Genomic DNA, 25,364 nt, shown 5'->3' on the forward strand with positions numbered 1-25,364 from the left:
AGGGCATGTGAGCAATAAAAGGGGGGGTAGGGCGTGGAACCCCTTCGAATGTTTAAAATTGCCCTGGGGACCCGCCACCTGCCCAGGGCACAAATTTAGACAAAGGGAAGGGGGGGGGGGGCACAGCCACCCTCCCAGGCCATATTTGGCCCAATGGACCTCCCCCTCAGACTGTTTTCGGCCCCAGGGCCCACCATCTTCTCAGGGCTGCCCCTGTACACACTAAAGGTGATGGCCACGCTGCCCCCCTTCGGGAACCATTAATTGCCTTGGAGACCACCACCCCCCAGGGCTGTCTCCCTAATTCCTCAGGTGCCCACCCTCGGGAGATATCAGTTTTGCTTTTGCTTGGCGGGATCTTTGATGTCTCCTAGTGGGTCAAAAAACTGCTCCCACCCCCTGGGGCCAGACTTTTCTTCTGTTTTCCTGTCCGCTGTCAAGAAAACAGATGAAAAGAATTGCTCCCATATGCAGGGACCAGCATTTTTGGCTGCTCCCTGTGGCAGGAGCAATGCCAGCTCTGGCTGGAGGTGGGGAACCACAGGAACGTGGGGGCATTGAGGCTCCCCGGCGGTCCCCAGTGCTCCAGACTGGGTGGGCTCCATGGCACCCAGCATCAAGAGGCCAGGCCCTGGGGAATGGAGGGCCCGGGCAGGGGACGGTCCTCCCTCCCCTTTACTTCATAAAGAGAAGTGATGGAGATTCACCTTTTTGTAGTCTCGTCATCTTGACAAGGATTAGTTTTATCACAGATTTGTGGATGAAGACGGTCGGAGAACAATCACATTGCTGAAATTACATGCACACAAGGCCACTGGAAACATTACCTCATGGTCCTTTACGCAGCTGTAGTGTAGAGTATACACTAGACATTTGCCCAACGAGGTAGCACTTGCTAATTAACCAGTAGAAAGTACTCCCATTGGATAGACAGTTACGGCAAAACTGTGCACTCTTCTTGGGGAAAAAATGAGGTTTAGTTATGGCCCTGATGCTCATTTCACAGAAATTAAACCTCAGCAGGAAGCACTTACAAATATAAACACAGCAGGTTCCTCATTTGAATCTCCACTTTTATAAAGCACAAACAATCCTAACTTCTTGGGCTTGGCGAAGGCAAAGCAAGTGTGTTTCCTCCTATTCTACGCTGAAAAACAATCTGAAATCCTTAATGGAGGAGAATGCATTGTTGATGTATTGGAGCAAAATGTAATCTGTAGTGACTGTGATGAGTGGTTTCTTTCTTATCATGAGAGCAGAAACCATGGTTCTCCATTTTAATTAACCGAAGTATGCAAATGCCCAAGTCATCTGAAAGGTTCGTCCTTTAGGCCCTGTCCCAGCCTCTTAGTAGTGTGCATAGGTCTTCCCGCTTTTCCCACGTTGATTGTCAGCTTACCAAAAGGTCTCCAAGCGGGATTCCCACCAATTTTGTTGATGCGTTCTTGATGCAGAGGAATTTTGAGGATCTCTCAACCGAACAAAGAAGCACTTTATCTAGTTAGGAGGAAGTACCCTTGTTTGATGGAAATTCTCCTCTTTGTAGTCTCGTCCTCTTCCTTAGATGAGGAATCATGTTATCACAGATTGTGGATCAAGACACTTGAGGCACAATCACATTGCCAAAATTACATGCACACAAGGTCACTGAAGACATTTCCTTGTGGTCCATTACGCAGCTGTAGTGTAGAATGCACTAGGTTTTACTAAACAAGGTAGCACTTACTAATTAACCAGTAGAAAGTACTCCAGTTGGGTAATGGGGCATGTGAGGTTCCATTCTGGCCCATCTACTCTCACATGCACTCACAGATCCACACAGCCACTCACACCCATACAGTTTCTCACACACCCACTCAGTCACTCACACATCCACACCACCCATCAGATACCCACTCACAGAACCATATAGCCACTCACCTACCCATAGACCCACACAGCTTCTCACACACCCATTTACAGATCCATACAGGCCCTCACCCACCGATTCACAGACCTATAAGCTAATCACACACTCACAGACCCACACAGCTACTCCACACCCACGTACAGACCCATACAGCTACTCACACAGCCACTCACTGACCCATACAGCCAAGCTGGACTCATCAAGTCATTGATGGTTGGCATCCCCTCGATGCTGCTGAGCTGGAATTCCTCCTTCTCTCCTGTACTTAAGGTGAGTGGTTGTGTGAGTGTGGGGTTGTGCAAGTGGCTCTGGATGAGTAAATTGGTGTGTGAGTGGCTGTACGGGTGTGTGAGTGGGTATGTGAATGGTTGTGCGGGGGTGTGATTGGATGTGTGAGTGGATCAGTGGTTGATGTCATCAGTGATGTCACCAGTGATATCACTGACCATGTCAGGAATGATTTAATATGTGAGGGCATCAGCAGTGCATTGCAGGGGCGTAAGTTATAGTTTGCTTACATAACTATAACTGCTGAATTTAAATGGCTTTGTACGAGTGAAATCTGAGCATAACTGTAACGTCCCTGTAACCTTTGTTTTTTTCAGTGAATTTATATATATTACACAGTTGTGATCCCCTCTTCATGTATAAGGCCTAGGTACAGTAGGAAATAGAGTTTTGGGTTTGCTGATGACGTTGTACTTTCCCAAAAAATAAAGTTCATCCATCTCCACCCCTTACTTGAAAGTTTCGGGATGATCTGTTTAGTGGGGGCAAAGAAAAAAAAAAGGGTTGAGTCCCAAAGCATAATTTCCCCATCGATTTTTCCATAGAAAATGGAACTGCAATGTTGCAAAAACAGCTGAACAGAATTACAATACATTTGGCAGAAAGCTAGATCTTGGACCATGGTGCATGATTTTTATGATTTGGAGTAAATCCTTTCAATAGGTTTTGAAAAATTAAGGTTCAAAAACGTTGTCGGTCTGGATTGTTGGGTTTGTTAGATGCTCGCGAGATTCCTGCGATCATGTAACTTCAAATAATGCCATCTGATTGGATGAGGGGGCTTTTATTTTTTAATCCTGACTACCGTCTCGCTCCCGCATGGAAAGGCCTTCAAACTCACACAACCGCCCCCCAGGAGTCAAATAAAAAAAAGTTGTGGGTTTCCATGATCCGCAGGCGCTAGCTATGCTCCTTGACTCACTGCGACATCTGAAATGACCTCATTGATGACAACACTTTGCATGGCAAGGGCACACGTTATAGTTACTTTAGAGCACAAGTTACATTTACTTGCGATAACTATAACTGGTAGATTTAAGTGGTTTTGTTAGTTTAAAACGATTTGTTTTAACTGACATTCCCACCTAACTGTAAACTCCCTTAAAACATTTTATTAATGAATCTTATATATCCTACTGGCAGTCACCAGTAGGTTGTTATAGTTTGGAACTACTTTCCACCTGTGTTAGCAGTTCCAAATTTCACTACTTAACCAGGATATGCTGCTCTGGTTTCTTTTACTTGCGATGCAGTAGTTTTTAAGTTGGAACTCTGCTTCTCTACATAGTTGCATAGGCTCCAGAACAATGTTTCCACCTTTACCGGCGCGTCTGATTATCAAACTAGAATCTTTTCTCAGCTTTTTCATGAGATTGTCATATGCATATATTGTACCGCATGACTTGGCATTTTTAGTTTTTTTGTTCCCAGAGCTGTAGCTGTTTGATTTCCTGTGCAACTAGTTTTGAGAATATATCAAGACTGTCTCTTTGCAGATTGGGTACAAGATATGACGGAGGATTAAAGGGAATAATTGTATCGCCATAGACCTTCAAATCCATGGCAGAAATTACGCCCTTTTCAGTGGTAGTTTATTGTACACCCTGTATTTCAGTTTCTAGTTGCTGCAATTCTATTAAAAGCTTCATATCTGACACTTTAAGGTTAGGGTGTTTATCTCGTAAGCCAGGTTGGTGTATTGGTCTATATTTTACTTGCGTGGCATAGTAATTTTTAGGTCGAGCAGACCTACCTTCAATGCGTAAGCATTGATGGTGTCTGCTTTAGACCTATTGTCACCCGTATTTAGGAATGAAAACACGAGTCAGACGCGCGCTTTTCTTAGTCAGTTTTGACCTCGGGAGCGCGCGTCTGAGCCGCGCTTGCGCAGACTAACTCCCACCCCCTGCTTTCGCTTCGCTCTCCTCGCATGCATTAACGGCGCACACACACAGATACAGCCAGCCCTTTCTCTCTGCATGCACGCACACACACAGGCGCGCGCACACATACACACGCTGCCGCCCCCCACCACCCTGCACACACACAGACACGCACGCATACACACGCCGCCGCAGCCCTCTACCCTAAAGCACTCACAACGATGACAATAGCATCTCGCACACAACACTACCGATCTCCTACCCTTCAGGACGGCCACTTGGCACTATCGCCAATGGAACAAGCGCCTCGCCATTCATGTCTCTCCGCCCCTTGAGGATGCAGCCCCGCCTACAATCTCTACCGTACTGCACCCTTTCCTGTTGGTCCCAGCTCCGCCTCAACTCATGCAGCGCCCCCTTACTAATATTTGGCAAGCATTTATATTGAATGCACTTTAACCGGTGCGATTCCCTCACCTCGCGCCTCTCGTACTTCGCGGCCCCAGGCAGCAGCACCGTAGAGCCACATCGCTGGCAATGCACGCCCTTACTGTTCTTGCCATCGGCAGACGCCAGTCCAGCCTCCATGTCACTGACTGCTTGGATGAAAGCAACCGCACGTGAAAACAAGACGGAACAAGCTCCGCCCAGACAGCGTCAACAGGCTCGGTCGTAACAGGGGCGTGATTGGTGACGAATGCGGAAGAAAAAGAGCACGTAGAGTTAGGGTAAAGTAGAGATGGGCGAGTCAACAATATTGTAACAGTGAAAGCCAATGGGAAGCCCACGCCTAGACTGCTGAGTTAAACTTCTTTGTTGAGTTAGAAGGAGGCAAGGGGCCAACATGCCCAGTCGGGCAGAACAGCAATCCAACTGATTCAAGGCAACGCAAGATCAGAGTATATTTCGATCACAGATCCACGAGAGTCAGAGGCGCAACTCGAGTCAAATTTCGGGGGGGCTAAGAAAACATTTCAGGGGGGCTGAAAATGCAGAGTGGAGTTGCAGGGGCTCTAAGCTGGGGGCGGAAACATCAAAGCCTCTTTTGGCGTAGCTAGGGGGGTGCGGTGGCCCAAGGCGGCACTATTTTGGGGGCGGACAAAGGCATTTACATAAGGCTCGGCTTTCTACTGCACAGTACTGTCTGTGCTGCCCATGCCACATGACACACATCCTACCCAAGCTCAGAAGAAGCCTAATGCCCATTGGTGCGGCATCTACAACACAGGGCACTGGCGTCCTTGGCGAAAGGACATGCAGCCACTGGACATTTTCCAGTGCGTAAGCATTGATTGTGTCTGCTTTAGACCTATTGTCAGCCGTATTTGGGAATAAATGATTCAGAAAAGGGGGTGGTGATGAACAGAGTGTCTGAATTAAGCAGACCACTCTTACCCAGTCCAAAGATCAGGGCTTGATCCATCACCGTTTTTCAGCTCACTGCACCATCCCAGCTCAGAACTTGGCTATATGCAAATTAGTCTGACCCTGACCCAGTGCATCATGGGAACAGGGCAGACCAAACTACCAAGCCAATTCTTATACTGGGAAGGAAACAAGCTACCGGGGACCGGTTTCTGGCATTTCAGCCGTCTTCGGCCCGGCTTGCTTGAATCCTGATGGTGCAATGAGCTAGGGACTCACATCTGAGTATACCCTTCCACGCTTATGGTGGACAAAAATGATTCAGAAAAGGGGGTGGTGATGAACAGAGTGTCTGAATTAAGCAGACCACTCTTACCCAGTCCAAAGATCAGGGCTTGATCCAGCACCGTTTTTCAGCTCACTGCACCATCCCAGCTCAGAACTTGGCTATATGCAAATTAGTCTGACCCTGGCCCAGTGCATCATGGGAACAGGGCAGACCAAACTACCAAGCCAATTCTTATACTGGGAAGGAAACAAGCTACCGGGGACCGGTTTCTGGCATTTCAGCCGTATTTGGGAATAATACACGAGTCAGACGCGCGCTTTTGCAGTTTCAGTTTTGACCGTGGGAGCGCGCGTCTGAGCCGCGCTTGCGCAGACGAACTCACAGCCCCTGCTTTCGCTTCCCTCGCATGCATTAACAGCGCACACACACAGGCACAGCCAGCCCCCACCCCTCTGCATGCACGCACACACACACAGGCGCGCGCACACATACACACGCTGCCGCCCCCCACCCTCCTGCACACACACAGACATGCACGCATACACACGCCGCCGCCGAAGCCCTCTACCCTAAAGCACTCACAACAATGTAAAGGAAGCACTAAAAACCAGGACGTGCATTCATTTCTGCAGCTACAGGTGCGCCAGGATTGCACATGCTCACCTTCAGAATTATTCATGTGATGTGGAGTTGCTTTGTCTAATTTGAAACCATCATTTTGTAATTCTGGCGCCATGAATAACGAACGTCTCCCCGTTGCAGAAGTGAAACTTACTTCCCGATGCGGTGATGCGTCGAAGCTTCCCATTGGTCATTGAGCGTAGCTGTCCAATTGGCTGTTAACTTCTTGCTCCCCCCACCCCCTGCACACATACAGACACGCATGCATACACACGCCGCCGCAGCCCTCTACCCTAAAGCACTCACAACAATGTAAAGGAAGCACTAAAAACCGGGACGTGCATTTATTTCTGCAGCTACAGGGGCGCCAGGATTGCACATGCTTACCTGTATTTCACTCTTTCAAAAAAGATGTGCTTAAATAGCAATAGCATCAGATTTAACAAATATGCCAGCAGTAGTCCACCGAAAACGGTGAAATTTTAGGTTGCACAATTTAGGAGAGGGATGTCTGTCTTTTAAGAAGATCGCGGCCAAATTCCTTTCAAATGGGTTCAGACTGAGGCTGACGGAAAAAAATTGGATCATGACCGCATTCAGCCCCGCCCACCCTTTAGAACGCCCGCACCATGCAACCATTCAAAAACAACTGGTTCAAATATGTTCTCTCAATGTTTAAAGCTTTATCACAAATGTCACAAAAAGATGTTAATATTTCACTTCTGTTATTCGATTTTCGGCTCAATAAAATACACTGAACATAATCTTCACAAAAGTTATTTACAAAAGTTTAAGCTATTGCCATTATAAATTACAATAACTTTTATTAAAGTATTAATTATTTAAAAAAATTAAAAGCCATTGTTATTTGTAAAATCAATACATCTAAGTCACATAAATACAACACATATTGCATTACAAATGCTATAAGTGTCACATTTGCGAAAGTTATACCCATTGGCATTGTAAATAACAGAGCTATTAATTTCACTATTTTCAAAACCAACACATAAATAACAAATTTGTCATTTACAATATCAATAGCTCAAACTTTCCTAATGCGAGACCTATTGCATTGCAAATGCTTGTTATATTTGAGCTTCCTGATGAATTTTTATATCTCCACTCGAGCTTGCACTCTTTTCTTTGCCTCTTTTCAAGCAAAAAGACAGACCTAGAGTAAGAATCTGCTGCTCTGCTTTATCTGAGTCCGTTGATTTCAAAGTTCATTGGCGATTGTATTTGCGCTTTGTGTTGGATACTTGAGATGACGGTTTTAGTGTGCATATTAGTACTTTTTTCTGCTTTTCTTTGTTGTTATTTTTTCCAGGATCCTAGATTTAATGTCCTGTTGTGCTGTAAAAAATACAGTTCATCTGAAATTGTGGGTACATCTTTATTGCTTCGTCAGTGGTCTAAGGTTCCTCATGGTCCGTTTCCACCTCTGAGCTGACAATGAATGTTGTGTCGCTGTGGTATTTTTCCTGCCTCTGCCTGTTACTATCTGAAAGCCTTTGACTCCTGATATGTCAAATCGGGGGGCAAACATATTAATCTGTTCCCTCTCATAGTTGTTTATGTCTCTCTTGAACTTTAGTATTCTCTGGTTAGTGATTATTTCTTATTGTTTCGCCAACCACACTTTAACTTTCTCTTGAAATTTGCTGATTTTGTCTTGCTCAGCTTCATGTGTTAGAGCTGCAATCAATTTGTCAATTTCCTGCAAATTCATTTGCCTGTCTATATCAGCATTTTTTATGAGAATCTGAACAAGCCATATTGAGGCATCTTTGTTGCTTTGTGCCTACTCCGTAAGCATATCTCAATGTGTGTTTTCACCACAAAAACGAATTCCGTTGAATTTCTGCTTGCAACTATCCTTCAGGAACTAAGAGATTTCAAAGAATCTCAGGCACAGGAGATTGCGCAATTACACACTAGGCTCACAAAATGGAAGAGTGCTTTGGGAATCTTCCTTCAAAGATCATTGAGGCTGAGACTCGGATCTCATCCCTGGAGGATTCACTGTCAACAATGCAGAAAGATCTATCAGCGGCCAATAGGGAAAGAGCCCAGTTAGTGGAAAAAATGCAGGACCTCGAAAACTACAATCGAAGATCAAATTTACGCCTGGTAGGCATACCAGAGGGGGTCGAAGATAAGGACGTAGTCAAGTGGTCGGAGTCTCTCCTGAAAACAGCCATACCGGAGCTCCAAGGCGACTTGACTATCACTAGGGCACACAGAGTCCCGGCATATAAACCCAACAACTTGAAATATCCGCGTACAATTCTACTTAACTTTTCAGATTTTAGGGTGAAGGAGGGAATTCTAAACACAGCATATTCCAAGAAATCATTCAATGCAGAAGGAATAAACAATTTTCGAATTTTCTCGGATATGTCAGCGGCTTCTGCCCACAGACGTCGAGACTTTGTCAAAATGATAGACTCTTTCAAAAGCAAGGGAGCCCAGGCTATGATTGTGCAACAGTCAAAACTCAAGGTCCTGGCTAAAGGGAGGTTCTTTATTTTTACAATTGTCCACGAAGCCCAGTCCTTCTTGGAAGGATTAGGAGGATAACCCAGCAGATCTCCAGCTGTATCATGCTCCTAACAGATTCAAGAGTTTAGTGTATAACAGCTCTGATCGTCATGGGGGGGGCTGCCCATAACAGGAAGCACAAAAAGGATGCAATGCAATGGCATCCAACAAGAAGAAACAGAAGGAAAGGACGGACGTGGAACACGGGGGGATCCGTCCAACTGAGGGGGGAGGAGGGGGGTCCGGGGTGGTGAAGGGAGGTGTTGCAAGGGGAAAAACGAGAGTTCAAATGCATTGTGTTTCTCTACATTTCTATGATTACAGTACGAGCAATGTTATTCTTTTTCATTTTTTTTTATTTTTCTTATTTTTTTATTTTGCACTAGAGGTACGCGACAGGGATGTCCCCTGTCGCCAATTTTATTTGCATTATTTATCGAACCTCTTGCAATTGCCATCAGGAATATTAAAGCTGACACAGCCCCAATATTAGGAATGACAAATATAAAACTGTATGCAGATGATATTGCCCTTTTTATAGATTCTAAACCCTCTAGTCAACGGAGGATTTTAAAAATCTTCTCTGATTTTCAAAAGCTGGGGGGTTATAAAATTAATGTAAACAAAACGGAAATTATCCTGGTGAACTGCACTATAGACACTTTAGCTCCGGAATTCAGGCGGATATATAACACAAATCCCAAAAGATATCTTGGAATATTTGTATCAGATAGCCTAGACGACCTTTTTGCACTAAATTTTTTACCTTTATTAAAAAAGGTGGGCTCACTTTTAGACCGGTGGAATTTGTTACCCCTGTCTATTATAGGACGGGCATCGCTAATTCGTATGTCGGTATTACCCCTCTTTAATTTCCTTTTTTGTGCAATTCCCTGCGCAATCCAGGCCTCTTATTTTAAAAAAGTAGAAGCGCTGATTTCCTCTTTCCTATGGGCAAAAAAATCTCCCAGACTTGCACTGAGCACTTTGTATTTATCATCTACACAAGGAGGGTTGTCCCTCCCAAATATTAGAGAATATTATTTTGCGTCTTTTGCACATTATAGTCACAGGTTTTCTGTTTTAGATTTTCACGAGACGGATGATTTTTTTATCAAAAGGATGCTGCTGGAATTGAAAATTTATGACCCAGTAAGAATCACTAAAGATCCCAAAAAAGTACGCTATAAATCCCTGCAGTGGATCTTTAAGGTGAAAACTCAGTTTTTTAAGTTCTATGGATTACCTAATTTTAGCAGCAAGACAAATTTAATGAATTTTAGCTTAGGAGACGCTGGATGTATGGACAAATATATATTAACTATTTGGAAGGAGAATGGCTTCGAGAAAATTGAAGACTTCCTCTTGGGTAACAGATGGAAATCCTGGGATGAAATCAATAGTCAGTTAATCCATTCGCACTGCATGCTGAACTGGTCCTTCTTCAGGATAAATCCAAAATTTAGAGAACTCACTATAGCAAATCTATTTGTGAAAGAAAATATTTCCACTATCCTTAACAACAAAATACAAAAGAAAATGAGTATTTGGATTAAAACACTAAGAGAAGGTAAAGATCAGGACCTCTACAACAAGATTACTGAAAGATGGAAAAAGAAGGAAGATATTACAATTAATCAACAGGTATGGGACAAAATAAATAAGTTTAATAAAACCATTTTTCGAGGAGCAAATTTTAAACGTATGCAATTCTTTAACAAATGGTTGATATATAGAACTCCGTCCTTTTTGCATAATATCTTCCCCCAAATAGCTGACAAATGTTTCCGATGTGAAGAAAAAGGCACGTGGAAACACATTGTTTGGGAATGCCCCAAAATCCAGGTATTATGGAAGGAAATAGAAAAATATCTCTCAATTGTCCTTAAAACTAATATTGTCCTGGATGAATTGACTTCCGTCCTAGGTTGCTCTTCTATTCACACCCAACACGATGAGTCCCTTTTTATAGCTTCTTTAATAGCAAAATCCCTTATATTACAGTCCTGGAAAACAGACCTTGTCCCATCTTTTCAAGCATGGAAGATAAAATTACTCCGAATCCAGGATAGGGAAAGAAAATATGCTTTAAGATCAGGGGCTCTGAAAAAATATGATAAATTTTGGAGTGGGTTTGATCCTTAAATTTGCCTTGCTCCTATTCAATCGGATTTAAAATTGGTTTATTGAGTTCGTTATGCATATGCACGATGCACTTTACAAATCTAGACATGAAAAATTAATGGAGAAATCCGACAGGGAGTTTAAAGTTCCTATATTAGCTTAATTCTAACAAAATCGTCTGATTATTAGTGAAAGTCTGTTGCCTGTTTGCTTTTACACAATTTTGCACTCTATAATTTAAATGTTATAACTAAAAACGGTATGGTTTTCAAGATTTATTATTTTTTTTTTCTTCTTCTAGACTGTATTAATTGGATTTCAAATATGTTATGTCTCCTGTACTGTACTGTATTGTTATATATGAACTCTCAATAAAAAAAAAAAATAAAAAAAAAAATGTGTGTTTTCAAAGCTAGGAGCCACTAGAATGTGTAGCCCTCTTGGTATTCTACCAACCTCCACATATCTTTGTAGGGACCTGGTCTCCCACCATTTTGTCAATTATGTTACAATGTCTCTAGTCGCCATATTTTGACATTAAATCACTGCTTTGTGCTGTGTCTTGAAATCTGCATTCACATTGCAAGGCCCTAAATCGGTCATGCTTTCCTCGAACAGTTCAGCTGCTCCTTTACTGTTTCGGCTGACATGGCGAGTTTAGAATTATGGTGAAGCTGCCCCCTCCCAGGCTCTTGAGTAAGCCCATAAGCACCCCTTTCTCGCTGTTGACGTCTCCTACATGCGGGAATTGACATTAAGGTTATTGTTGACAACTACATTTTGTCCTACTTAGTGATTTATGGTTTTTGACTGTCAAACATGATCTGATTGGTGCTAAGGCATCATGCATTGATTGTACACATACTTAATTCAGAACATCTCCGAATTCGCATTTCTTTTCTGTTATCAATAGACATGCATCAGAGGTATTTTGAGTTGCATCATAGGTGATTTGAATTGAAAACTTTATTATTCTTTCACACACTTGTGAGGACTATTTGTAGGGTCTGCTAAGTTTTATGCATTTTTGTACCACATGTGCTGTTAATTGACTAAATTGGGTTGGATATCGAGGGCTGCCCCTACACACGCCGTGTAGAAAGGCGCCTCCTGGGTGCCAGAGAGTCCTGAAGACGGCCCGAGTCCGAACCTGGCCGCTGACACAAAATGGCGGCGCTGGCGGTGTTCCATAATCCGCTGCCCCCCGTGTGGCAGTGGCCCCCCCCCCGTTATGCGCATGCGTATGCATGCGCACATTACGGCCGATGACGTGGTACCATCATCATTGCGCATGCTCTATTCGAACATGGCTCGCGTCTCGGGCAGAAAGCGCCTGCGGGGTCCTTGTGCCGACCTCTGTCCACAGCCCGTCTCCGTACAAGCAGGACCCCCCACCTGCAGGCCGGTATTGCCCCGCATTAAAGCTGCTACATATTTATTTAAAATGTAAACCGTGTACCCGGGAAGCGTGTTAAACAAATTATTATACAAATGATCACTGTGCATGTTGCGATGCTAAGCTGCCTGCATTACAACAACATCAGCGTGCCTCTTCCCAGATCCCTCTCCCTTTCCTGCTGTAATCAAATCTCCATCATAGATGGTGATTAACATGACATTAATTAACATGAATTTAGAACTGTTCCAGCCTCGTACACCGCCTCGGGCTGCTGGCGGCTCGAGGCTGTGAACAATGTTGGCACAAGGACCCCGCGGGCGCTCTCTGCCCTTCTCCGCCCCGTGACGTAGGGGGTGCAGCCACACACGGGGATACAGTGAATCTCGGAACAGCGGCAATGGTGAAGTAGAATCCGTCAGAGTGCTGCCGATTGAAAGGAGGATCCGCTTCGTAGACTACAGGGGTAGACGGAGGATCTGCTGGTCCAGAGCGCGGGTTTGTGGACCACCAGCGGAGCTGAGCCGAGTGGCGAGTGCTGTGGTGGTGCGCCGAGCTGTGCCTTACTGAAAAGACTTGCGGAGGTGGTGCCTGCCGAGCGCCCTGCAGCGGCCCTTTGGCAGAGGTGAGGTGCTGCCCCGGAGGGTTCCTGCCGGCTGCTACTGGAGCACTAGAATTTCGGCCTGCCGAGGAGGGCGAGCTGTGCGGGACACTGGGGGGAGCCGGGACTTGTACACCTGGTGGAGGTCCCCCCCGGGAGCGGGGGGGATCCCTGGAGCGGCCCTGTACTCAACGGCTGCCGGGATGGGTGTGGGCAGCCGAGCCTGAAGGAGAGCGCTCTGGACTGCGTGTGGCTGGCTGCGCTGACGGTGCGGGTCTGTACCTGGCGAGGCGGCCTGCCTTAAGCGGAGGAAACAGAGGTAGGAGGGCCCAGGAGAGAGTGACCGGAGACGGCTGCAGCGGGGCCCACCACTGGGCAGCGGGGATATATCTGCCCGCCGTGCAGAAGGCCTACGAAGAACCCCGAGGTCTCGGCTGAAGCTGCGTGGGAGGGGAGCGAGTGACGCCAGAGCTGCGCCTGGGACTTACAGACGGCGGAGAGAAGGTGCAGGCCCCCCTGCGGGGCTCGGTTCGGAGCCGGGGGGGGGGGGGCGCTTACGGAGGAGGCAGGTGAGGACAAGCGCGGACACCTCAGAGAGGCCGCGCGGAGTCGTGAAGCCCCACCCTGAACTGAGCGTATCTGGAGGGCTGCTCCCCAGAGGCTGATGCATGGAGCAGGGCAGCAGTGGCTGTGCAGATCTGAGCAGGGGTGGTACTGTTGAGCCACGGGGTGCCTGTACAGAAGGACGGCAGTGGTGATATTGTGACGCTGCTCGTCGGGTCCTTGGGGACCACCCCCATCTGGCGGCAGAGGTGGGGGCGCTGCGGGAGCTCACGAGGGGCGACTGGCGGACTGCAGGCTTTGATCTCCCGTCGTGGCTCGGCCGGTCGGTGGAGGTGCCCACTGCCCATCCTGGAATGCTTCTGAGCGGTTGCGCAACGGAGGGATCTGAGCTGTGCGGTGACTCTGTCGGAATACCCAGTTACCGCTCCAGTTGGGCGCCCCTCTCCTGGAGCTCACTATCTTTCTGGCAGGTGTATTACATGCAACTGGACGGTGTTGCATAGGGATAAGGCAGTTTGGTCATAACAGGCGGTCAGCTTGCAAGACTGTCTCATTGGAGAACTGCTGCCTGGACCCCTGTCGTTGGCGGTGCCCCTCTCAATAACAATGACTCCTGAACTCTGGATTATTGGGGGCCGCACCTCTGATGCGCTGTTGCTGGCGATGCTCGATATTTGCTCCTGCTACGTGGTGGTGCTTGCACGTCATTGCTGTGCCCATTCAATTATCGCCCCACTGTGTGAAGTGCAACGGATCCGTCTTGGTTGTGTCTGGGGGGGGGGCCCTCCCTCCTGAGCGGTGCTGTGCCTGCGGGGTTGACCATGGGGAAGCCCCGGGAGAAGCAAAGGGGTAACTCCTCGAATACAGCGGAATCGGAGGCGGGACGAGACCTGCTGGCTGCCCCTCCCGGATTACTCCCGCAACACCATGTGGAGCAAATCCTACAAGCTATAAAGGACTCTAGAGCGGCCTTACAACAGGATATAGTGCAGGTGGCGCCAGTCTAGGACTCTTGAAAGCAGATCATGCTAAATTGTCCGACAGGGTGCAGCAGATGGATTTCAAGCTGGACAACATAGAGCCTGGGCAGCGTAAACTGGATGCCCAAATGGGTGAAGTTCTATCCCGACTGCGGACCCTCGAAAAGCGAGCTGATGTTGCGGAAGGCCGCAATAGAAGAAACAACGTTCGCGTAGTGGGCCTGCCGGAACGCATTGAGGGAACTGATATGGTGGCCTACCTAGAGCGCTGTTCCGGGACGTGGTTGCACCAGAAGGTCTGTCGCAGTTCTATACGCTGGAAAGGGCCTACAGATTGCCGGCCCGACCGACGGACCCTGGACGCCCGCCTCGGCCGGTAGTGGCACGTCTCCTGCACTACAGAGACAGGGATTGGCTCCTTCATGAGGCCATGACCTCGGGCCGCTACACGCTGGACAATAGCAAAGTCACACTATTCCCAGATTATACACTTGACCTACAAAGGGCCAGGACGTCCTTTTTGGCGTTCAAATGTGCGCTCAGAGATGAAGGCATACAGTATTCTGTGATGTTTCCTGCCCGGTTGCGGATGGTGCTGGATGGTAAAACACACTTTAGTAATAGCCCGGAGGAGGCCTGGGCGTGGCTGGAGGACTATCGAGCTGGTAAGGTAGCCGCTGGCCTATCTTCACGTGGTCCGTCAACGGAGCAGCGGAATCGTCGGCCTCGCCGAGCTAAGAAAAAACGATCAGTCCCTGGTGGTCCTTCTGTGTCTCAGACAGAGGCAGAATGGTTGGCGGCACTACAGGCTGTTGCAGACATGGCTGGGGCTGGGCCATCCACACCGGCGGTATCTTCGGGCTCGGAGAAAGAAGCTGATGAAACGGAAGCTGAGCTGTCTAAGTCTGGCAACCAGATTCTCCCTAAGGTGACACTGGGTACGGCGGATAACATGGTGGACGCTCCATGACAAGTAAGGTAGAATCTTGGACTTTTCCTGAGGGAGCGGCCGCTGGGCGGAGCGCAGGTCGTTGGACGCCAAGCTGATATTGGCTGAGATTCCGGGACTCCTGGTGGCCAGGGAGAACGCCTGATCGTTAAAATGCTGTTACTTTATCCATTGGGGGGGCGTTATCGCCCTCATAGCTGTGGTCTGGACCTTATTGGGGGTTGGTGTTGGATGTGTTGGCTGGCTGTTATTATTCTGTTCGGCTCTACCCCACCCCCACCGGATGGTTCCCAGTTTGTACGCCTTTGATACTATTTTGAGGGCGTTTGTTGGGGTTAGTTTGGATAGGATTCACTATGTTGGTGCCTGTTCTGGGGGCGACGGGCAATGCTAGGGGTGGGATTGGGGATGTTGGGGGGATTGGTTTGGGAATGGTACTCACCGGCGTGTCATGGAGGGATCGGCGCTTTATGATGCTTTTACAGTTAGACTATGGGCCCATTGCCTGATGTAAAATATATGACTTGGAATGTACGGGGGTTACACTCTATGCAGCGGAGATACAAGGTTTATTCCTATCTGGTACGTAGAGGCGTGCAGATAGTGTTCTTGCAGGAGACGCATCTAACTAAAACTGAAGGATTAGCATTGCAGCGTAGGTGGAGATGGCAGCTTTATTATACTACTCATTCGGCCTTTGCGAGAGGGGTTTTGATCTGGGTCTGGGCGGGAGTCCTTTTCCAGTTGACTGACCAATTGGTAGATCCTGAGGGCCGGTATGTTGTGGTTGCGGGACGCCTTCACGGGCGGGATGTGACCCTTTGCAGTATATACGCCCCTAATGTGGAACAGGCGACTATTTTTGCTCGAATGTCTGAAACACTGGCCGGGTACTTCACGAACCCGGTACTGTTAGGAGGGGACTATAACTCTATAGCAGACGTGGCCATGGATCGTTCACATCCCCCATTGCCTTATGCCCCAATACATAAGTTAGGATAGCTGAGGACTCACAGACGTGTGGCGTGCGCAACACCCTGGAGAACAAGATTATTCGTATTTCTCGGTCTTGCATGATTTACATGTGCGACTTGATGCGCTCCTATGCAGTGCTGGACTCGCTACTATAGTAGCTCATAGTGAATACTTATCGCGCACAATCTCAGATCATAACCTGCTGTTGGTGAGCTTTTGCTGGGCCCTGGAGCGCTCTGCCGTGCCGTCCTGGCAACTGCGTCCTGAGATGCTGGAGGACCCGGCCTTCCGGGCTGAGTAGGAGACGGGAATAGAACAGTACTTTAGTGATAATTTGGGCACAGCTGCGTTGACTGCCATTGAGTGGGATGCTTTTAAAGTGGTGATCCGGGGCTTGTGTATTACTAAATGGGTGGGAGTTCGGAAGATGTTGCTACAAGAAATCGACTTAGCAGAGAGAAAGCTTAGGGAAGCCGAGCGAACCCATTCAACCAACTCAGAGGTGCACGTACTGGTTTTGAGCTCTAAAGAGGCCGTAGCTGCAGTGGTGGAACGCTTGAGGTGTTTTGACCATAGGGCTGACCTGGCCCGAGCACATGCTGAAAGGGATAAGGTAGGTACTTTGCTGGCGTGGCTGGCTAAGCCCCTCCCTAGAAGTACTCTTAGCCTGGCGCTGGCCTCCTCGACGGGGCAAATGAAATATACTCCGCATCGGATCAATGTCCGATTGCGCGACTATTCAGCGGAGTTGTACGATAGTCGACTGCAGGCTAGTGAAACTGATATGCGGGAATTTCTGGGAGATCTAGAACTGCCCAGCGTTGACGCAGAACAGGCCGACTACCTTGGCCAAGATATCACGCTATCCGAAATTAGGTGTGCTATCAAACAGATGGCGCGTAATAAAACTCCGGGAATCGACGGCTTGCCCATCAAGTTTTATTTGGCCTATATCGATGTTCTAGCCCCATGACTACTGTTGGTCTTTTGTGAGGCCAGGGAGCTGGGAGTTTTGCCGACCTCCGCTAGAGAGGCGGTCATCATCCCTCTACTTAAACCAGGGAAGGCCCCTGATGACCCCTCGGCGTATCGCCCACTATCCATGCTCACCACGGTTTACAAAATTTTGAGCCGTATTCTGGCCACTCGACTCCTCCCGCATATGGTGCGTTTGATTCATCCTGATCAGGCCGGTTTTATTCCTACCCGCAATACTGCAGGTAATGTACGCTGCTTGCTGCGAATTCTAGGTGCGGATCATGGCGAGGAAAAACTGGCAGTAATCCTTTCCGTGGATATTGCAAAAGCATTTGATAGCTTGGAGTGGCTTTATTTGTTTTTTATTATGAGGGCCTTTGGACTCGGGGAGGGGTATGTGCGATGGACTGAAATATTGTATAGGTGAAGGTCGGAGCGGTCATCTCTTCTTCATATCCAGTGGGGCGTGGTACTTGGCAGGGATGCCCGCTGACCCCGCTGTTATTTGCCCTGGCTATAGAGCCATTGGCTATTCGTGCCTGGTTGGGGAGAGCATACCAGGGCCTGCGACTCCGTGGTAACATGCACTTTATCTCCCTATATGCAGATGATCTCTTGATGTTCTTAAGGAAGGCAGGGGGCTCCCTGGAGGGGGCCTGTGCATTGCTTCACAGGTTCGGGGAAATTTCCGGACTCAGAGTAAACTGGGCTAAGACTTGTGTTTTTCCAGTTGATCCAGCATGGGACTCGCCCGCTCTTGCGCAGGACATTAAGTGGGAACCCTGCTGTCTTCCCTACCTGGGGACGCATATCTATCATGCCCAGGAAGACTTACTGGATGGTAACATTGGCAGGGCGATGCGAGGTCTTAAAAGTAGCATGCATTTTTGGGGAACCTTGCCACTTTCAGTGGCAGGTCATGTGGCCCTTTTGAAAATGGTGGCGCTTCCCCGGTTGCTCTATTATTTCTGAACCTTATCAGTGTGGATTCCTGCTGCTTATTTTCTGCGACTCCGATCTATGGTTGGTCACTTCATCTGGGGGAACGGGAGACTGAGTGTAGCGCCAGATACACTAGTACGCCCAAGAGCGGAAGGGGGACTTGCAGTGCCCGATTTTGAGTTGTATTACTTGGCGGCACAGTTCCAGGGACTCACCCAAGTGGTGGCGCTGGAATTCAGAGGTCCTGAGTGGGAAATCGAACCGGACATACCTCGACAGATGCTGTCGTTTGTTGTACTCCAGCAAAAACTATTTACGGATTCATTATCCATTGAGGAACGTGCTCTGCGGCTTTGCTGGAGACGATACCATTGTAGAGTTGGGGTACAGCGGCCTTATGCCCCGGAAATACCCTTAGGTATGTGTACTGCTCTCCCACATGGTGGAGACTGATCGGCACTGGCGGAGTGGGAGTCGCTTGCACTACAGGTAGTATGAGACCTATATGAGGAGGGCACCTTAGTGCCCTATGGTGAACTGCAAGAAATATTTGGGCTCCTTCGGGGCCACTATTTAATTCACACGGCCCTGGTGGCAGCTATTCTAAAGCACTGGGGAGGAGACCTGGCGGAACTGCCGGTGAGCTCGGCATGCCAATATGTGGTAATGGCAGCGGGCACATATGATGCCGTCACCTGCTTATATCAATGTTTGCTTGGGGAGGGCTTATCGCCACTGCGGAGGATACATGATAAATGGGTGACGGATATTGATAAAGATATACCGGACTCAGCCTGGTCACAGATCGTTAAGATGGCATGGAAGAGCACTAGAAACGCCAGATTCCAACTAGTTCATTTCTACATACTGCACAGAGCATATCTCACCCCGGAGAAGATTAATCAGTATTTCCATGTGAATACAGCACAGTGCCCCGTTGTAAGTTAGTGGATGCAGACCTGTTGCACATGTTATGGGATTGTCCGCACTTAGGCACATACTGGGAGGATGTAATGGCACTACTGTTTGATATTACGGAGCAGCGGATTACTACAGACAAAGGTACCTGCTTATTGCATTGGTTCCCCCACACTAGCAAGACAAAAATACCTAGTAAATTTCTGGACCTGGGATTGCTGCTGGCCAGAAGGGAGATTACGACCCACTGGAGGGCAGCCGGGGGGCCCAGTTTCGCCAGGTGGAGAGCGGCATTACTTACATGGGCGGGGAGTGAGAGCATGGTTCGCCTACAACAGGCCCAGAGGTCCCACAAGGATAGGGCACTGGAGCACATGCATTTTTACAATGTAGTGAATTCTGATACTAGCAAGAGAATATTGGACCTACTTAGTTCTTACCCAACGTTTGGACATTATTCATCCTGACCTAATATGCCGGTTGCGTTATCGCATGGATTCTGATTTATCATTGCCAGTGTACTGTTGAAAGTGCATGCATTGATGTCTTTGAACTATATGTAAGTTGTTGTGGTGGAAAACTAATAAACAGATTGAAAAAAAATAATTATATTTACACACCATTGGGGAAATGCCGTCTCCCGGTTGAATCTTTTGTTTTCCGCTATGAAAGGATGAAATATTCACAATAGTTATGCCTATATAATCATTGTTTAATAATATGAGAAATGGTGATTGTAATCCCGAAGTTATAAACTCAATGAGGAATTTGAAATTGATTATGAATCATTTCGTACATATAGTATGTTGTTGCTATCCATGAACTGTAACAGCTATTTCAACAGGCGATTAAGCACAGTGTATCACTTGACAAAGGTCACTGCCGAAACACATCGTTTGTGTGCACAATAAACTATTGTGCTGTCCTAAGGTGTGCTGCATTGTTCTTTCCTGTACTTACTGGAATTACTTTCGGATCATCTATTGATGGCAGCTGTCGTAGGCAGGCACCAGCACCGCTTGATGGTTGAATGGCCTGGCACAGTACATTTTGGAGGAATATATATTCATTTTCGGCCTGCTTTGCCTTAGACAGAGTGATTTTTGGTTTGCTAATAACTTTTTCCCCGTTTGACAAATCTTCACGAAACGTCCATAAAAGGACATTCATCGACCCGAGCCCCTGAAACTGGAAAGTTTCAGGGTCATCCGTCCAGCGGGGGCCAGGTAATAAGGGGTGGCCCAAAACACAAAATCCCAATGCATTTTCCGTAGACTACTTTAGACATTACTACAGGAAAAAAACTGCTGAACGGAACTACACTCAATTAGTAGGAATGCGTATTGTGGTCAATGTTTTTGAGAGGAAGTGTGCAAGCGATAAGTACTGTGATGAATAGAAGGTTAAATCTTGCGAGACTCTAGCTGGGATTTGAAAAGTAGGAAGGAGTTGGTGATGTTTGCAGTGGCGGCTCCTCCGCTAAGGCGGAGGAGCTTTGTCCCACTGATGAAAAGGAAAAATATAATGATAATAACATATCTTTATCATTTTATTTTTCCTATTTAAGTCAGTGGCTCTCGGGGCGGGGCTAGCCAGAGCAGGGAGAGGGAGTGGGTTGCACTCCATAAATGCACACGTCGGCTTGGCCGACCATCTCGGGTGGCCAAATAGTCCTGCACACTTTGCATCTTCCCCCACAAGGCTTGCTTCACACAGCCTGGTGAGAAACATGCAAAGACTCCCAGTCCCCGTCTGAGCGCCATGGTTTGACACTCAGACCAATCAGAATGCTGCATTGCAGCGTTGTGTTTCGCTATGGGAAGCCTGGGAGCCCAATTGCTTTCTGCTGCTGGCGGAGACATGAAGAAGAGGACGGAGGAGAGGCGGCGACCGGCCTGCCCAGGTAAGTGTTTTTTCCCATTTAGTTCCCGCAACCACACCCCGCCCACGGCTCTGGATCGGTAGCAGCTGCTCCTGGATGTTTGAATACACTCTGCCATGTACACTTGTTAATATATGAATGAGTCTTAATGGAGATGGTGTTTATCAGACTCCATCATTTATACTCATTGGTTTGGGAAGAGTTGTGAGAAGAGTTAAGGATCATCCACACACCCTACTACGCACACCCATCATCTGAGCGAGAGGTCTGAAAGGCGAGGCCTGTCCCTTCTCACTCCCTACCATGCATACCTGTCATCTGAAAGAGAGTTCTGAAAGGAGAGCCCAGTCCCTCCCCACAGCCTACTACGCATATTTATTACAGAAAGAGATCTAAGCAGAGAGGCCACTTCCTCCACGTACCCTACTGCGCATACCTGTCATCTGAGAGTTATGAAAGAGAGCCCAGTCCCTCTCCACACCATACTGAGTACATCTGTCATCTGACTGAGAGGTCTGAAAGGAGAGCCCAGTCCCTCCCCACACCCTAACAACGCACACCACAGAGAGGCCAGCACCACCACTACACACCATAATTTTACATTCTTTATGACCCCTAAAATTGTCTGTGCCTCCTTTACTCTGCTACTCGGGCAGAGGAGTAAAGGGAGAGCCATACATACCACCCCCTGTCCTCGATGTCCCAAATGTAAATGAATACAAAATACCTGGTCAGCTGCCAGCCACCCCACCATCCACTGTGCCCTCTCACCCACTCCCCTCCAAAAGAGGTTCTAAAGCCAACTGAGAAAGCCCCAGTCACTCAAATCTGGAATTACTTGATGACGTAGCAACCAGCGGTTATCAGCTTTTATTTCCCACTATTGTTACGCCGTTGCAGTGAATACTCAGCTTGGGAATCTGGTATCCATGCTAGATCTTACAATGAAAGTCATCCATAACATATAGAACTACAGGTGGCTAACTATCAATTACTCACTGAGATGTTTTTCACTGAGAGTTTGCCAGAACCACAAGGCTTTGTCAATTCCTAACAGATTTTCCCTTTTCCGTGCAGAATGAGGAAGCAGGCAATGTGACGGTTTGTTTTGTCGGCTATTCTCTTTGAAGGCACATGTGCAATAAGCCTCTCTGATTCACTATAGAGTGCTTATCGGCTTTCTTCTAAAGGATCAGAATTACACTTTTCTTTTAAAACAGTGGCATGACCACTTTGAAACTTGGAATGGCAGCCAACAGTCAACTGAGTGACGCAGGAGATGCGCTGTAACTAGTACGTCACAGCTGTGTTTGAGTTTCATTAACCACTGATGCACTTGCAGTAGGTATTGCTTTCAGAAAGCCCTGTTCACGGGTTGTGAACATGTTCTGGAAGCATTATAACACTATATTATTTCATCCCCTTTAAAATAGACCAAAAAACTGTCCAATTCAAATAAATTGATGTAAACCTTAGTGTGCATTGTATTAAGGTTTCATTCATTGATTCAGTCCTCTAAGGGTAGTTGACCAGATTGCGCATTTAGTTAAAATCCACTGTTCCCTTGGTTGTATTAAAAAAAAAAAAGCAAAAATTCTTCTGAGATTTAGTTCCTTATGCTACCCTGTCCCAGCTCAAACCATCTCCTTGCTTTGTTTTAGTCTTCTAAAAGATTGCCGTTTCCACAGCTTTCTTCTAGGATGATCAGGATAAAGCCTTAATCTTGACCTAGTTATAAAGTTTTGTGCAACAGGCAAGGCTCGGAAGATCGTCTCTGATGTCACTAGTGCAGTGTTTTACATTGAAAGCCCTGGAAGAAACTCCATGTTTTGAATCCAGTTTAAGAGTTATGCCAGCAACATTCACTTCTAGGGATCCTCTACCATTAAGATAATTAGTTTCTGCAGTTAATGGATTATGAATATGTGTTCGGACATTCCAGTGCTCTCCTTTTTGATTAATTCCTGGTACACATGCATTATGGCTACAGTTACTTTTGTTGAGACTTTTTTTTTAAACAATATCAGGTTCTTTTAAAAGAAGTATAAATGTGTAGTATTTAGACTAGCAACATAAAATAGATTAATTCAAAACAGGTGAGTTATTAACTTCTGGCTAGTCAATTTTTGGATTACAAATATATCTTCTGACTACTTTATAGACCTACATCTCATCCTTTATCACGTATTTCAGATGTGTTTTGTTGACATCCACTACATGTGTTTGTATTTCTATAGAGCAGAGACTGTCTAAAGCAAGGTCCTCCTGCAAAAGGAGAGGTTGTGCAGGTGAAGTGGCCAGACGGAGTTCTGTATGGTGCAAAATATCTTGGAAACAATGCAGTTCAAATGTATCAGGTATGTTGCTCTTATGTGTTATTATATAGTTTTGTGGAGGAAGTTCTCCATAGCATATATACATATTACTTTTTTTTAACAGTAGCTAATCCCATACATCCTAATAATTGTTTAAATATTGTCAAAACTGCCGGCTACTTTGTGTTGGGCAGTATACCAATTACTGGTATTGTTAGGCATACATTTCACATGCTCACCCTCTTTCTTGCTGCCAGCCATATGGGGAAGTATTTGTACATTTTGTTCTCATGACTGTTTCACTGTTTTAGGGTTCCTTGCTTCTTCCTGGAGTTAACTAGTGGAGTCAGTTACATTAACTGCTAAAACAGCAGCAGCAGATATATTGCAAATGTTAACTTCTTGTATATCCAGGAAAACTAATTGACAATAAACCGGATGTTTTAAACAAATAAAAAAAAATTCAGTAGCTTTAGGCAAGAAAAGCATTGTTTACTTGAAACATCTTTTTACCTGTGGCATGATGATGAGGGGAATACAGTAAATAGGACTTCTTTGAAATCTACTGTATTTAAACTATTCTCGGGCAAAACACATTTTCATATAAGCAAAATTAATTGAAAACCCGTAGCCGGGAAAGAACCAGTCTGCTATCTGGCTCACTGTGTGGCTCTATATTTGCTGCTGCCTGTAGACCATAGTTCACAGTAACATTTTGCCCAATGTGTAATGTGCTGAAGAACTTATGGCTCATATTATGCCCGAAAAACGGAAGATTGTGATATTGTGGATACCCAAATGCCGGTGGCTGGACCAAATGTAGCTGAATAAGCCTTCAGTAATGCATGCTAAACTGGTGAGGTATGAGTTGAATTTCATATGTTGACTTTGTTGTACTTGATTTGCTTGTGGCTTGTAGTGGGTAGTACAGAGTGGAGGTGCCAAAATCTTTGTAAAATAGTTGTGCTGTTAACTAAGCCAATATATTATGACTGCATCTTAGACATAATAGAGTGAATATTACATCTGTATTGGGCACACTCTACATACGACTGTTTATTATGTCTATGAAGCTGGACACTCGTGCACTGGACTCAGTATGTAATTAAATGTAGATCAAAGCGCGTCTTCTGGTGCAGGTTTCTGAAGATTGCGGGGTTTTTGCAAGATTTGTTTTGAACTGTTTATAGTTCTGAGCTGATTCAGGATTGCAGTGACCTTCTAGCTGCAGATTTCTCACATTTTGGTTTCTCCATGTACCAGACCTAATCTGGAAAGTTTTTCCAGTCATTGCTCCCAGGTACTGGAAGGTGACGTAATCAGACTCATGGCGACCTTACCTTGCCGCCTGAAGTGACGGCTCAGAGCCTTCTATATGCACCACTCCTACGCACTGATGTTAGTTCCTTTTTTCCATGCCATTTAATGTGGATTCAGAGCTGTGCTCCCAAGCTGTCGGTTTTTCACAAGCTTACAAAATAATTTGTCAGTGACAGTGTGCTAGAGGATGTTTCCCCAAAACTACAGGCTTCGAACTGTATCACACCTGCAGGAAGCTGATGTGGGTTATGGACCCTCATGATGTCTGTCTTTTGTATCTGATAGAGACATCTAGCCACAGATTGCTTACTTTAGAATCTTCCCCAGGTGCCAGACGGGATCCAGAAACTCTTTTCCCAACAGTACTCCTGCACGCCGGCAGAGGGAGTCTAGCGACTCCGCAGCAACGTCATCCTCGGCTGTAAGCGAATCTATATAACTCCTCTGCTGAGGCGCCTACGTCAGTTCCTACTTTGCCGCACTTGCAACGTGGATCCGGAGCGGTCTTCTTGCCGTTATTG

At 46.6% G+C, this 25,364-nt stretch overlaps 1 protein-coding gene across 2 annotated transcripts in view; it reads left to right on the plus strand.

Annotated features, from left to right (window-relative positions):
- KDM4C (lysine demethylase 4C) overlaps nucleotides 1–25,364 on the plus strand; it is a 2,012,700-nt gene that overhangs the window by 1,842,740 nt on the left and 144,596 nt on the right. For both annotated transcript variants that reach the window (XM_086961357.1, XM_086961358.1), the window contains one exon: nucleotides 23,446–23,565. In XM_086961357.1, coding sequence (XP_086817483.1) covers nucleotides 23,446–23,565 — 120 coding nt within the window. The remainder of the gene's footprint in view (nucleotides 1–23,445; nucleotides 23,566–25,364) is intronic.

The sequence above is a fragment of the Lissotriton vulgaris genome, chromosome 3_1 (genome assembly GCF_964263255.1).
Source record: "Lissotriton vulgaris chromosome 3_1, aLisVul1.2, whole genome shotgun sequence".
NCBI lineage: Eukaryota > Metazoa > Chordata > Amphibia > Caudata > Salamandridae > Lissotriton > Lissotriton vulgaris.